This window comes from Stylophora pistillata, chromosome 7 (genome assembly GCF_964205215.1).
Source record: "Stylophora pistillata chromosome 7, jaStyPist1.2, whole genome shotgun sequence".
NCBI lineage: Eukaryota > Metazoa > Cnidaria > Anthozoa > Scleractinia > Pocilloporidae > Stylophora > Stylophora pistillata.
Window position 1 is genome coordinate 34,464,398 of NC_142525.1, and position 14,024 is coordinate 34,478,421.

Here is a 14,024-nt window from a genome sequence, read left to right on the forward strand (position 1 = left end):
AAATTGATGAAATAAACCGTCTCTTAATGTTGTAGGAGGGGAAATGAACCATATTTCTGTGATTACCAAGCTGCATCTGCAGTCGCATACAAAGTTTGATTTTTTTAAAATAGCTGACTTATCTAAGGAGAAATTTTTCTGGCATTTTATGTTGTTCCTAATGCCAGGTGAAAACGGAATATCAAGTCACACCTTAAATGCATCCAGATCGTAGACATATTAACACCATCAGATTAACTCTGGCAAGTAGACATGTACAGACATGTTGAATTCCTCCTTAACAAGAATACCTCCTTTTGGTCACTTTTTCTTACAATTTAAGGTAACCTAACCACTTACTTACCATTGCAGCGTTACGTTGTGATATAGCATATTTTTGCCGTCTAAGATTTTGTATTACTGTAAACGGCTGAAAAAGTAGAAATAAAATTCTGTTAGCCTCTGAAAAATTTAGCATTATTTCATTTCCAATTCGGATCTTTAGCCAACTCGCTCAGGTACCTCGCATCCAAAAATTAGACATATTTAGTGATCTCTGAAAATATCACATAAACAAAGCAACATGTATTACCCTGCACGCTCCGAAGGGTTCTTCTTTTAAACTGCAGATGGGTATAAAGTATATTTTGTCCAGACATGCATTAATCAAAATGATCGCTTGAAATTTTGATTTATTGGTAGGCGGTGGCTGATTTGATCTTCAACTAGTTTACTTTTCAGATCAGAACCCCATACCTTAGCCTCAGTTCTTCACATGAAAATTGCAAACGGGTCACGCAGATGTAAAACGCGCGAAATGTGAACAGAAGATTACTTACACCATCATCAGAATTCTCCGCTGAGTCATCTGATATCTGTAGAGACAATTAAGCAAATGTCAAATCTGTAAAAATATTAAACACGAGTAGGCAGTACAGTTTACTGCATTAATACAAGTGATGGCTTGACATTTATGATTTATTGGTAGGCGGTGGCTGATTTGATTTTCATCTAGTTTTACTTTTCAAATAAGAACACCATACCTTTGCCTCAGTTCTCACATGAAAATTGCAAATGGGTCACACAGATGTAAAACGCGCGAAATGTGAACAGAAGATCACTTGCATATCCACAAGGAGCCACTGAGTTGTCTAGTATCGGTGGAGGCTGTGGTGGTACCGCTGACAATAGCCACTGCGGCAGCGGTTGATAATTTGATCGTCATGATTGAATTGAACGTTAAAATCTGAATTTTATATTAAGCTCTTAACATTAAAGGTAATCAACAGTTTCTTTGTGGTATATACCAAACCAGCGAATAACGTTGAAGGCACGCTCTGATTGGCTACTCAAACTGTCTTGTCTTTATTGGCGAAAATGGACAAATCTATATCATCGACTTAAGTACAAAGTTGATGAAATAAACCGTCTCTTAATGTTGTAGGAGGGGAAATGAACCATATTTCTGTGATTACCAAGCTGCATCTGCAGTCGCATACAAAGTTTGATTTTTTTAAAATAGCTGACTTATCTAAGGAGAAATTTTTCTGGCATTTTATGTTGTTCCTAATGCCAGGTGAAAACGGAATATCAAGTCACTCTTTAAATGCATCCAGATCGTAGACATATTAACACCATCAGATTAACTCTGGCAAGTAGACATGTACAGACATGTTGAATTCCTCCTTAACAAGAATACCTCCTTTTGGTCACTTTTTCTTACAATTTAAGGTAACCTAACCACTTACTTACCATTGCAGCGTTACGTTGTAATATAGATATAACATAATTTTGCCGTCTAAGATTTTGTAGTGCTGTTAACAGCTGAAAAAGTAGAAATAAAATTCTGTTAGCCTCTGAAAAATTTAGCATTATTTCATTTCCAATTCGGATCTTTAGCCAACTCGCTCAGCTACCTCGCATCCAAAAATTAGACATATTTAGTGATCTCTGAAAATATCACATAAACAAAGCAACATGTATTACCCTGCACGCTCCGAAGGGTTCTTCTTTTAAACTGCAGATGGGTATAAAGTATATTTTGGCCAGAAATGCATTAATCAAAATAATCGCTTAAAATTTTAATTTATTGGTAGGCGGTGGCTGATTTGATCTTCAACTAGTTTTACTTTTCAGATCAGAACCCCATACCTTAGCCTCAGTTCTTCACATGAAAATTGCAAACGGGTCACGCAGATGTAAAACACGCGAGATGTGAACAGAAGATTACTTACACCATCATCAGAATTCTCCGCTGAGTCATCTGATATCTGTAGAGACAATTAAGCAAATGTCAAATCTGTAAAAATATTAAACACGAGTAGGCAGTACAGTTTACTGCATTAATACGAGTGATGGCTTGACATTTATGATTTATTGGTAGGCGGTGGCTGATTTGATTTTCATCTAGTTTTACTTTTCAAATAAGAACACCATACCTTTGCCTCAGTTCTCACATGAAAATTGCAAATGGGTCACACAGATGTAAAACGCGCGAAATGTGAACAGAAGATCACTTGCATATCCACAAGGAGCCACTGAGTTGTCTAGTATCGGTGGAGGCTGTGGTGGTACCGCTGACAATAGCCACTGCGGCAGCGGTTGATAATTTGATCGTCATGATTGAATTGAACGTTAAAATCTGAATTTTATATTAAGCTCTTAACATTACAGGTAATCAATAGTTTCTTTGTGGTATATACCAAACCAGCGAATAACGTTGAAGGCACGCTCTGATTGGCTACTCAAACTGTCTTGTCTTTATTGGCGAAAATGGACAAATCTATATCATCGACTTAAGTACAAAGTTGATGAAATAAACCGTCTCTTAATGTTGTAGGAGGGGAAATGAACCATATTTCTGTGATTACCAAGCTGCATCTGCCGTCGCATACAAAGTTTGATTTTTTTAAAATAGCTGACTTATCTAAGGAGAAATTTTTCTGGTATTTTATGTTGTTCCTAATGCCAGGTGAAAACGGAATATCAAGTCACTCTTTAAATGCATCCAGATCGTAGACATATTAACACCATCAGATTAACTCTGGCAAGTAGACATGTACAGACATGTTGAATTCCTCCTTAACAAGAATACCTCCTTTTGGTCACTTTTTCTTACAATTTTAGGTAACCTAACCACTTACTTACCATTGCAGCATTTTCTCCTGGGGCAGTGTTACTTTCTGGTGCAGCATTTTTTTCTGGTCCAGCATTTTGCTCTACCGCAAACAGCTGAAAAGCAGAATAAAAATTTCCGTTCGCCTCTCAAAAATTTACCATTGTCTTCTCAAAATTTTTTCCTATCCAATTCGAGTGTCTAGCCAACTCACTCAGTTACCTCGCATCCAAAAATAAGATATATTTAGTAGCCGCTGAAACAATCACACAAACGAAGCAGCACTTGTTACCCTGCACGCTCCTTACGGTTGTTATCTTCAGTTGAAGTGCAGATAGCGTTGAAGTAAATTTCTCGCTCATCCGCTTCCCAGCTAATATCAATCACATACTTAATGTTTTTTACATGATTGAAATAAACTTTTACTTCTCATCCAAATAAACGGTTGCAACAATAGAGAGCGAAAAAACAAAATTCACTAATATATATATATATATATATGTATATCATATATAGATACATAGATAGATAGATAGATAGATAGGCTAATTCATAACAAAAAGAAAGTTTAAATAACAATTGGAAAAGAAACACCTGGACCAATCATAGGTCAAATTAACTAATCCTGTGAAACGTTTCAAATTTAAAATAACAACGGCAAAACAAAACATAATATGCATAATAACAACAAAGCTTAAAGTTTAAAACTCTGCAAAGCATAACGACGGCACTGTTAGCTTAAGCGGTGATTTAACATTAAATTTTGTGTTTAGGGGACAAGGAGGAGAGGAAGCACCCAGTAACGGAGAAAAGCATAAGAAAATATTGAAGTTCTGGGCGGTAAAAGTTATATTGTGTAATTAAAATCAACGTTAAAATTTAAAATGGGAATTAAGCTCATAATCTTACAGCTAATCATCAAATACACCAAGGGAGCTCATGACTCATTCCACTTCACAGAACAAAACCCCATACTTTTGCCCCCACTTCCCTATACGCAAATTGTAAACAAGTTACACAGATGTGAAATGTGTGCATTGTAAACAGAAGACTGCCTACCTTAGGGCGATCCCTCGTTAGCTCTACTGGTAGCAGTGGAGACAACTAAGCCAAATATAAATAGGTAAAAATATCAAACACGAGTACACGGAACAGTTTACTGCATTAATCAGGGCGACTGCTCTAGATTTTGACTTATTGGTAGGCAGTTGCTGATTTGATCGTCACGATTGAAATAAACGTGAAAATTTAAATTTTGAATTAAGCTCTTAACAATACAGGTAATCAACAGACAAGTAGTGGTATATACAAACCATCGAATAACGTTAAAGGCGCGCTCTGATTGGTTACTCAAGCTTACCTATATTGGCGCAGATTGAGAAATCTTTTCATCAAATGAATTACAAACTTGATGAAATAAAAAGCCTTTTCTGTAAGTGTTTTAGGAAAGGAGATAAACCATATTTCTGCAATTACCAAGCTGCATCTGTCGTCCCATAAAAAGATTTGTTCTGCTGAAATAACTGACTAATCTAGGTAGACATCTTTCTGAAATTTTTGATGATGTTCCTAATACCAGGTGAAAACGGAATATCAAATCACTCTCGAAATGTATCGAGAGCTTGGACATATTCACACCGTCAGATTAACTCTGGGAAGCAGATATCTACAGACAAGTTGCTCTTCAACCAGAATACCTTTTTTGGTCACAATTTCTTAATTTGTTAGGTAAGATACAATGAATATATGAAGTTCATATATTTTGAACTGCGGTTGTAGATACGTATGATACAATGAATATATGAAGTTCATATATTTTGAACTGCGGTTGTAAATACGTATGATACGTATGCATAAATAGCGCTCTTTACTGCGAGGATCGTGCATCATACGTATTGTTAAGTAAGATAACCACTTCAGTACTTACCGGCCTCGCAGCTTTTTTTCCTTGGGTAGCGTTACTTTCTGCTGCAGCATTTTTTTCTGATCCAGCATTTTCCTTTGCCATAAACAACTGAAAAGGCACAGATAAAATTCCGTTCGCCTTTGTAAAACTCACCATTGCACCCAGTAACGGAGAAAGGCATAAGAAAATATTAAAGTTCTGGGCGTTAAAAGTTTTATTGTGTAATTAAAATCAGTGTTAAAATTTAAAATGGCAATTACGCTCTTAATCTTACAGCTAATCACCAAATACACCAAGGGAGCTCATGACTCATTCCACTTCACAGAACAAAACCCCATACTTCTGAATAAAGGCTGATAGTTTCGAAAGAAACTGTTTGGGGCTGCGTCGGTGGGGGTAACAAAGAATTTGGATATATCAACAAAGTTGAAATGGTAAATTGGCCACCGTAACGATTACAAAAGCTGACGTTTCGAGCGTTAGCCCTTCGTCGGAGCGAATAGAGAAATTGTGGGTTGTGTGTGCTTTTGAAGGCAAAAAATGGAGCCACGTTATTGGTGGGAACATGGCAACGAGAAAAACAAGAATAAATTAGTGGAATGAAAAGCGTTCGTTGATCCCTGTGGGATTTAGATACTTTTTCCCTAGTTTTACTTTTGATTTAGATACTTTCCCCCCAGTTCCCTATAAGCAAATTGTAAGAAAATTACAAATACTTTTGGTCACTATCTCTTACATTGTTAGATAAGATGACCACTTCAGTACTTACCGGCCTCGCAGCTTTTTTTCCTTCGGCAACGTTACTTTCTAGATCTGGTGCATTTTTTTCTGATCCAGCATTTTGCTTTGGCCTTAACACCTGAAAAGGCAGAGATAAAATTCCATTCGCCTTTCAAAAACTTCCCATGCACCCAGTAACAGAGAAAAGCATAAGAAAATAAAGCTAATCACCAAATACACCAAGGGAGCTGATGACTAATTCCACTTCACAGAACAAAACCCCATACTTTTTCCCCACTTCCCTATACGCAAATTGTAAACAAGTTACACAGATGTGAAATGTGTACATTGCATTGTAAACAGAACACTGCCTTCTTTGGGGCCATCCCTCGTTAGATCTACTGGTAGCAGTGGAGACAACTAAGCCAAATATAAATAGGTAAAAATATCAAACACGAGTACACGGAACAGTTTACTGCATTAATCAGGGCGATGGCTCTAGATTTTGACTTATTGGTAGGCAGTTGCTGATTTGATCGTCACGATTGAAATAAACGTTAAAATTTAAATTTTAAATCAAGCTCTTAACAATACAGGTAATCAACAGACACGTAGTGGTATATACCAAACCAGCGAATAACGTTGAAGGCACGCTCTGATTGGCTACTCAAACTTACATTTATTGGCGCAGATGGAGAAACTCTTTTCATCAAATGAATTACAAACTTGATGAAATAAAAAGCCGTCTCTGTAATTGTTTTAGGAAAGGAGATAAAACATATTTCTGTGATTACCAAGCTGCATCTGTCGTCGCATAAAAAGATTGGTTCTGTTGAAATAGCTGACTTATCTATGTAGACATTTTTCTGGCATTTCATGATGTTCCTAATACCAGGTGAAAACGGAATATGAAATTACTCTTGAAATGCTTCCAGAGCTTGGACATATTAACACCATCAGATTAACTCTGGGAAGCAGATATCTAAACACAATTTGCTCTTCAACCAGCATACCTCCATTTGGTCACTATTTCTTGCATTGTTAAGTAAGATAACCACTTCAGTACTTACCGGCCTCGCAGCCTTTTTTCCTTGGGCAGCGTTACTTTCTAGATCTGGTGCATTTTTTTCTGATCCAGCATTTTGCTTTGCCCTAAACAGCTGAAAAGGCAGAGAAAAAATTCCGTTCGCCTTTGAAAAACTTACCATGCACCCAGTAACAGAGAAAGGAATGAGAAAAAATTGAGGTTCTGGGCGGTAAAAGTTATATTGTGTAATTAAAATCAACGTTAAAATTTAAAATGGGATATGAGCTCTTAATCTTAAAGCTAATTACCAAATACACCAAGGGAGCTCATGACTCATTCCACTTCACAGAACAAAACCCCATACTTTTTCCCCACTTCCCTATACGCAAATTGTAAACAAGTTACACAGATGTGAAATGTGTACATTGTAAACAGAACACTGCCTACTTTAGGGGGATCCCTCGTTAGATCTACTGGTAGCAGTGGAGACAATTAAGCCAAAGTCAAATAGGTAAAAATATCAAACACGAGTACACGGAACAGTTTACTGCATCAATCTGGGCGATGGCTCTAGATTTTGACTTATTGGTAGGCAGTGGCTGATTTGATCGTCACGATTGAAATAAACGTTAAAATTTAAATTTTAAATCAAGCTCTTAACAATACAGGTAATCAACAGACACGTAATGGTATATACCAAACCAGCGAATAACGTTGAAGGCGCGCTCTGATTGGCTACTCAAACTTGCCTATATTGGCGCAGATTGAGAAATCTTTTCATCAAATTAATTACAAACTTGATCAAATAAAAAGCCGTCTCTGTAAGTGTTTTAGGAAAGGAGATAAAACATATTTCTGTTATTACCAAGCTGCATCTGTCGTCGCATAAAAAGATAGGCTCTGTTGAAATAGCTGTCTTATCTAAGCAGACATTTTTCTGGCATTTCATGATGTTCCTAATACCAGGTGAAAACGGAATATGAAATCACTCTTGAAATGCATCCAGAGCTTGGACATTGTTTCGTTAATACAATGAATTATTAACTTGATTTCCTGATTGACTTTGATTGACACTAAGTTTCGCAATTAAGCCACGTGAATAAGTCTGCTTTCAGTTCAGATGTTTAGATTCGAAGTGACCTTCATGTTTTGCTGACCCGTCGCGCTGACCCGTATTCTGTTATACCCTGATCTTTTATATTTGTTGCTGACTTGTATACCGTGAAACAATCCTACTAGACATTGCCACAGAAGTAAGTTATCAGTGCTGCAATTCTAGCTAATAGTTTGACTCGTGAGTTTATGTATCGATAGATCCTGTTCAGTCTCTCAAATGTACTTAATCTCTTTTTTCTAGATCGAATAATAATATTAATCAGAGAATGTTTAGAAATACATTTGATAATAAAAATTAACGGTAAAAAACTACGACGTTTCGAAGTCTGCATGACCTCATTATCAAGTAAAATGTTAAAACTGATGTAAAATTGTAGCTCAGAGATTATATACAAATAAAATGTGATAACTTCATTAGAATAATGAGCGTTCATTGTTATTGGTGTTTAGCATGTCAGATCGTGCAGTATATGTTTAAATAAATACTTTTGCACGTATTGAGTCAGACTGCGTGTTTAGCTTTGGTTTTTGTTCGCGAATGAATAGCATTTCGTGAATTAGGCAGTCCATTTTTCCGCGGCATTTCTTGAGAACGGAAAACATTCCCCCTAGGCTAGCGGACGCCACACCGTGGGCTTCTTTCAGATGCCTGCCAATGACAGAGGCTTTATGTTCTTCTATGCGTTGATGAAGATGGCGTGTGGTATAACCGATATAATCCGCATCGCACGAATCACATTTAAAAGTGTAAACAACGCATTGGTGGTTAATTAAAGCGGGCTTCTCTTCTTGTATCTTGAGCTTTCCCTCGATCTTACGACTCGTGAAAACTGGTTGTAGGTCAGTTCCGATTTTCCGGCCAAGATCTTTCAGCTGATGTCTTACTGTGTCGGCCGATTTTTGGTCTTTAAATGCTAAAGTTATTCTGACAGGTTTTTGTGTAGCCGCGTCAAGTTCAGTTGGGGTTTCGTGACGGCTTTGGATCGTAGAACTCGTGTACCAGGCGATAGCTGAGTTGATGAGTTTCACTGGGTACTTAAGCTTAGTAAACATCCGCTTGAGATGCTGGCATTCCTTCGTAAAAGATTCTTTCGTTGATGACAGGCGGTAAGCTCGGTTCAGCATTGTATTCAGCAGAGATCTTTTGTAACGCTGATCGACATGGCTCTGGTAATGTAAGAGCAGTCCTGTATCAGTTGGTTTATGATATACGCTTGTTGTCAGGTGGCAACCGTTTTTCTCAATCATCATACCGAGGAATGGAAGCTTGCTGTTTTCAGCAATTTCCATTGTGAACTGTATGGCAGGATGGCATTCGTTCAATGTTGAAAGGAAGGCTGTTGCGGCTTGAATATTTGGCATCGTGGCTAATGTGTCGTCGACGTACCTTTTGTAGAAACTTGGTAACTTGTTGTTGCGATCCAGTTGTTCTTCAATGGAGCACAGGAAAACGTTTGCCATAAGGGGTCCCAGGGGCGAGCCCATGGCCACACCGTCCACCTGCTCGTAAAGTTGACCGTCGAACTGAAATAGCTGATCTTTGGTTGCTATTCTTAAAAGTTCGGTAAGACCTGTCTTTGTGAGGTTGAGACCATGCGTTTCATTAAACCAGTTGTTTTTAAAGGCTTTTTCAGCGATGATCTCAATAGTCTCGTCGAGTGGCACGTTGGTAAATAAAGCACATACGTCATACGACACGAGAATGTCATTCGGGTTGAGTGGTGTATGCCATCCTGCCATACAGTTCACAATGGAAATTGCTGAAAACAACAAGCTTCCATTCCTCGGTATGATGATTGAGAAAAACGGTTGCCACCTGACAACAAGCGTATATCATAAACCAACTGATACAGGACTGCTCTTACATTACCAGAGCCATGTCGATCAGCGTTACAAAAGATCTCTGCTGAATACAATGCTGAACCGAGCTTACCGCCTGTCATCAACGAAAGAATCTTTTACGAAGGAATGCCAGCATCTCAAGCGGATGTTTACTAAGCTTAAGTACCCAGTGAAACTCATCAACTCAGCTATCGCCTGGTACACGAGTTCTACGATCCAAAGCCGTCACGAAACCCCAACTGAACTTGACGCGGCTACACAAAAACCTGTCAGAATAACTTTAGCATTTAAAGACCAAAAATCGGCCGACACAGTAAGACATCAGCTGAAAGATCTTGGCCGGAAAATCGGAACTGACCTACAACCAGTTTTCACGAGTCGTAAGATCGAGGGAAAGCTCAAGATACAAGAAGAGAAGCCCGCTTTAATTAACCACCAATGCGTTGTTTACACTTTTAAATGTGATTCGTGCGATGCGGATTATATCGGTTATACCACACGCCATCTTCATCAACGCATAGAAGAACATAAAGCCTCTGTCATTGGCAGGCATCTGAAAGAAGCCCACGGTGTGGCGTCCGCTAGCCTAGGGGGAATGTTTTCCGTTCTCAAGAAATGCCGCGGAAAAATGGACTGCCTAATTCACGAAATGCTATTCATTCGCGAACAAAAACCAAAGCTAAACACGCAGTCTGACTCAATACGTGCAAAAGTATTTATTTAAACATATACTGCACGATCTGACATGCTAAACACCAATAACAATGAACGCTCATTATTCTAATGAAGTTATCACATTTTATTTGTATATAATCTCTGAGCTACAATTTTACATCAGTTTTAACATTTTACTTGATAATGAGGTCATGCAGACTTCGAAACGTCGTAGTTTTTTACCGTTAATTTTTATTATCGAATAATAATATACTGGAAAAAATTATACGATTTTCATAAGCTAGTTGGATTCCCTGTTTGGTTTATCGGACCAGACATATTAACACCGTCAGATTAACTCTGGGAAGCAGATATCTACAGACAAGTTGCTCTTCAACCAGAATACCTCCTTTTGGTCACTATTTCTTACAATGTTAGACGACATAACCTCTTACTTACCCTCGCAGCACTCACTGGGGCAGCGTTATGTTCTGATGCAACAATTTTTTGCCGTCTAGCATTTTGTTTTACTGTAACAGGCTGCAAAAATAGAAATAAAATTCTGTTAGCCTCTGAAAAATTTAACATTATTTCGCCTCCAATTCGGATCTTTAGCCAAATCACTCAGGTACCTCCCATCCAAAAATAAGACATATTTAGTGTTCTCTGAAAATATCACATAAACAAAGCAACATGTATTATCCTACACGCTCCGAAGGGTTCTTCTTTTAAACTGCAGATGGGTATAAAGTATATTTTGTCTAGATATGCTTCTCAGTTAATAACAATCACAAGCTTACAGTCTGAAATTCGCTAAGTATAATTACGGCACTGTCATTTTAAGTGGTGATTTACTTCACATTTTGTGTTTAGGAGACAAGGAGGAGAGGGAGGACCCAGAAACGAGAAAGGCATATCAAAATATTGAAAATCTAGGCGGGGATAATAATATTGTGCAATTGATACTAACTGTATAAATTTGAACTGTAAATTAAACTCTCAAACTTATAGGTAATCAGCAAATATACCAAGAGAGCTGATGACTCATTCCATTTCACAGAACAAAACCCCGTACTTTTACCCCAGTTTTCTATACGCATATTGTAAACAAGCTACACAGATGTTCAATCTGCTCAATGTGAACAGAAGATTACCTACCTCTTCATAAAGATCCTCCTCCGATTCTTTCGTTTTCTTTGCTCGCAGGGGAAACTTTAACCTCCCGCGAAACTGAACGTCCATATCAGGTCAAAAATTACTTCAGAGCAAGCAAATTGAAAGCAACTACAGAAGTAAACTGCAATTTCCTCTTCCTCTACGGATTAGTGGGGTAATAGAATATACACCGTGAATTGTGTATCATTTGAATGTGTATATCAGTTCTAAACTCACTCAACATTGACAATTAAGTTCTTACCGGGCCCAATCCTCCTGATGAAATAAGTGGAGCAACGAGTTTTCGTTTTCGCTTCGGACAGATGTTGAAAACAGCATTTTCAAGCAGGGTAGGGGGGAAGCTTCTTTCCATACATTCCTCTAAATGAAAGCGAAACGATGTTCTCACAACTTGCAAAGCAATCTCACCGGAAATTGTCAGCGGATAGCTCTATTGCAGACGAGCAATAGGTGTTTACTAAGAAAAACATTGCGATTAACTTCGGAAATCGAGGAAATTTGCCAGACTAGTAATTTTTTAAGGATCCGAAGACGCTTTCCGTTTTGTAAAGACCATCGGGCCGGGATACGATCCAAACTTGTAAAATTTGTCGCTCTCGGCTCGGCTGATGTCTGCAGCAAGATGTTAGGTAGGCCTTTGCATTGTTAAATTCGCATAACCAAATTAGTGAACAAAGAATTTTCAAGAATTTTCCTCGTCGTTCTTTGTGCGGCCTCACGCCGATCCATTTCAAGCTTATATCCCTAATGAATCCATATCTTCATTTGACCAGAGATTTTAAAAGATGAAAACGTTGCCCACAACGCGATTACTTTTTCAAGAAGATGAAATTTCAATCAAAAGTTTTCATTGTCAAGCCTTCTTTCAATCATGATTTTGAATACTAAGTGCAGATATGTTTCAATAGTTAGTCAGTATTGAAAATCTAAGGTTTAAAAGAGTTCGGCTATTATGACAAAAGATGCTATGTGAACCGCTGAACAGCTCTCACAGTCTATTTAAAGACCCACAGAAAAGTCTGGTGCAGTGGAACCTCCTTTTAACGAAGTGCCACGGGACTGGGGAAATTGGTTCGTTATATCGAGGGTTCGTCAATATCGAGGTTCTGTGACATAAATTTTACTGTAACTTTAGCCGGGCTGAAACTGAAGTATCATCCGTTATACCGAGGACTTCGTTAACGTGATAGAGGTTCGTTAAATCGAGGTTCCACTGCATGTAGATTAACAGATCATAAGGTCATTCACATATGTACATGGTACATTCTTGATTGCCTATGACGTCTTGCGAGACAGCCATTCAACGGATCGCATTGCATTTTTTGTCATTTTAGCCCGAACTCCTGTCAAGCTGGACGCATCGCTTATGGCAGGCCAAATAAGAAACTGAGGAATTAAACTACAAGCACAAAGCTTTAAAATGTCGTAAACTTTGTAAATATATATACCTGACCTTTTTATTGGCCGTTAAATAGGCTGTGATGGCTATTAAGCAGTTTCCATTGCACTTTTTTTAAATAATAACTCCAACTCTTTACAACCTGAGTGGACGCGCTGCTTATAGTCTGTAATGGTAAGCCAGGACGGAGAATCAGAGTAATTAAATTACAAGGATAAAGTATATTATGATCTGTAATTGTAGATGGCAGACCCCTTCATAGGCCACCGAAGTTGACCTTTAATTTCCCTCCGCGAAAAAGACGCAGAGAACCTTATTTCACACTTTTCAGACTTAAACGTAACAACATGAGAAGAAATTAAACTTTCAGGGAGATAAAAGGACCACCTGGTAGCACACAAAATTTGAAAGTGGGACTGTATCGCGTTGAAGCACATACGAAGTTGCCGAATCTTCATTATTTTACGGGGAAGCAACAGCCATCTAGGCGTACTTTTGAAGTTTTCGATTTTACGGAGAAAGCAAAGCGCGATAGAACTTTTTTATATAATTTTTGAAAAAGGTTCACCAAAAGCGTCCTTTGGGAAAAATAAAATGAATTACGAAATGTCGGCGGATCCTCGATATCTATGATCGATGGCTCTTAACCTTGTAATAGAATGAATAGTCGATCGTGGCTAAACCACACTCGCTTTGGCCGAACTTACACAGACTTGCAGACGTAGAACAGACACGATTATGATTAATCATCGCGGATAACTTACCTACTTGTTGATGATTCTGATCCAATCGGTCCTGTTTGCGGCAAACTAGCGATAAAGACCGACTAGCTTTCCTGGTTTAATATAGATGAAGATATCTCTCGCCGCTAAAGCGGCTTGAAGCGACAAAAGGCTATACGGCTGATAACGTGGTCTCGGAATGTTTCAGCGCCACTCACGATCAGTCCAAGGCAGTCACTTCTTTCCACATTGGTTCCCTAAATCCCAGTTTTATGTCAGCTCATCGCTTACTCTTCAAGGAGTAATCCTCGCAAAAGGACTGGTTATTATGCCGTTAGCGGGTAAATACCCAACGCTATAACAGACAG

At 38.3% G+C, this 14,024-nt stretch overlaps 1 protein-coding gene across 1 annotated transcript in view; it reads right to left on the minus strand.

Moving 5' to 3' along the window:
* LOC111338652 (uncharacterized) overlaps nucleotides 1-14,024 on the minus strand; it is a 51,995-nt gene extending 37,971 nt beyond the window's left edge. The window contains exons 1-13 of the mRNA XM_088726244.1: nucleotides 13,699-14,024; nucleotides 11,777-11,895; nucleotides 11,518-11,674; nucleotides 10,819-10,899; nucleotides 6,791-6,880; nucleotides 5,770-5,859; nucleotides 5,022-5,108; nucleotides 4,154-4,198; nucleotides 3,127-3,210; nucleotides 2,214-2,249; nucleotides 1,732-1,803; nucleotides 819-854; nucleotides 344-409 (exon numbers count right to left, since the gene is read on the minus strand). Coding sequence (XP_088582370.1) covers nucleotides 344-409; nucleotides 819-854; nucleotides 1,732-1,803; nucleotides 2,214-2,249; nucleotides 3,127-3,210; nucleotides 4,154-4,198; nucleotides 5,022-5,108; nucleotides 5,770-5,859; nucleotides 6,791-6,880; nucleotides 10,819-10,899; nucleotides 11,518-11,601 — 771 coding nt within the window. The 5' untranslated portion in view covers nucleotides 11,602-11,674; nucleotides 11,777-11,895; nucleotides 13,699-14,024. The remainder of the gene's footprint in view (nucleotides 1-343; nucleotides 410-818; nucleotides 855-1,731; nucleotides 1,804-2,213; nucleotides 2,250-3,126; nucleotides 3,211-4,153; nucleotides 4,199-5,021; nucleotides 5,109-5,769; nucleotides 5,860-6,790; nucleotides 6,881-10,818; nucleotides 10,900-11,517; nucleotides 11,675-11,776; nucleotides 11,896-13,698) is intronic.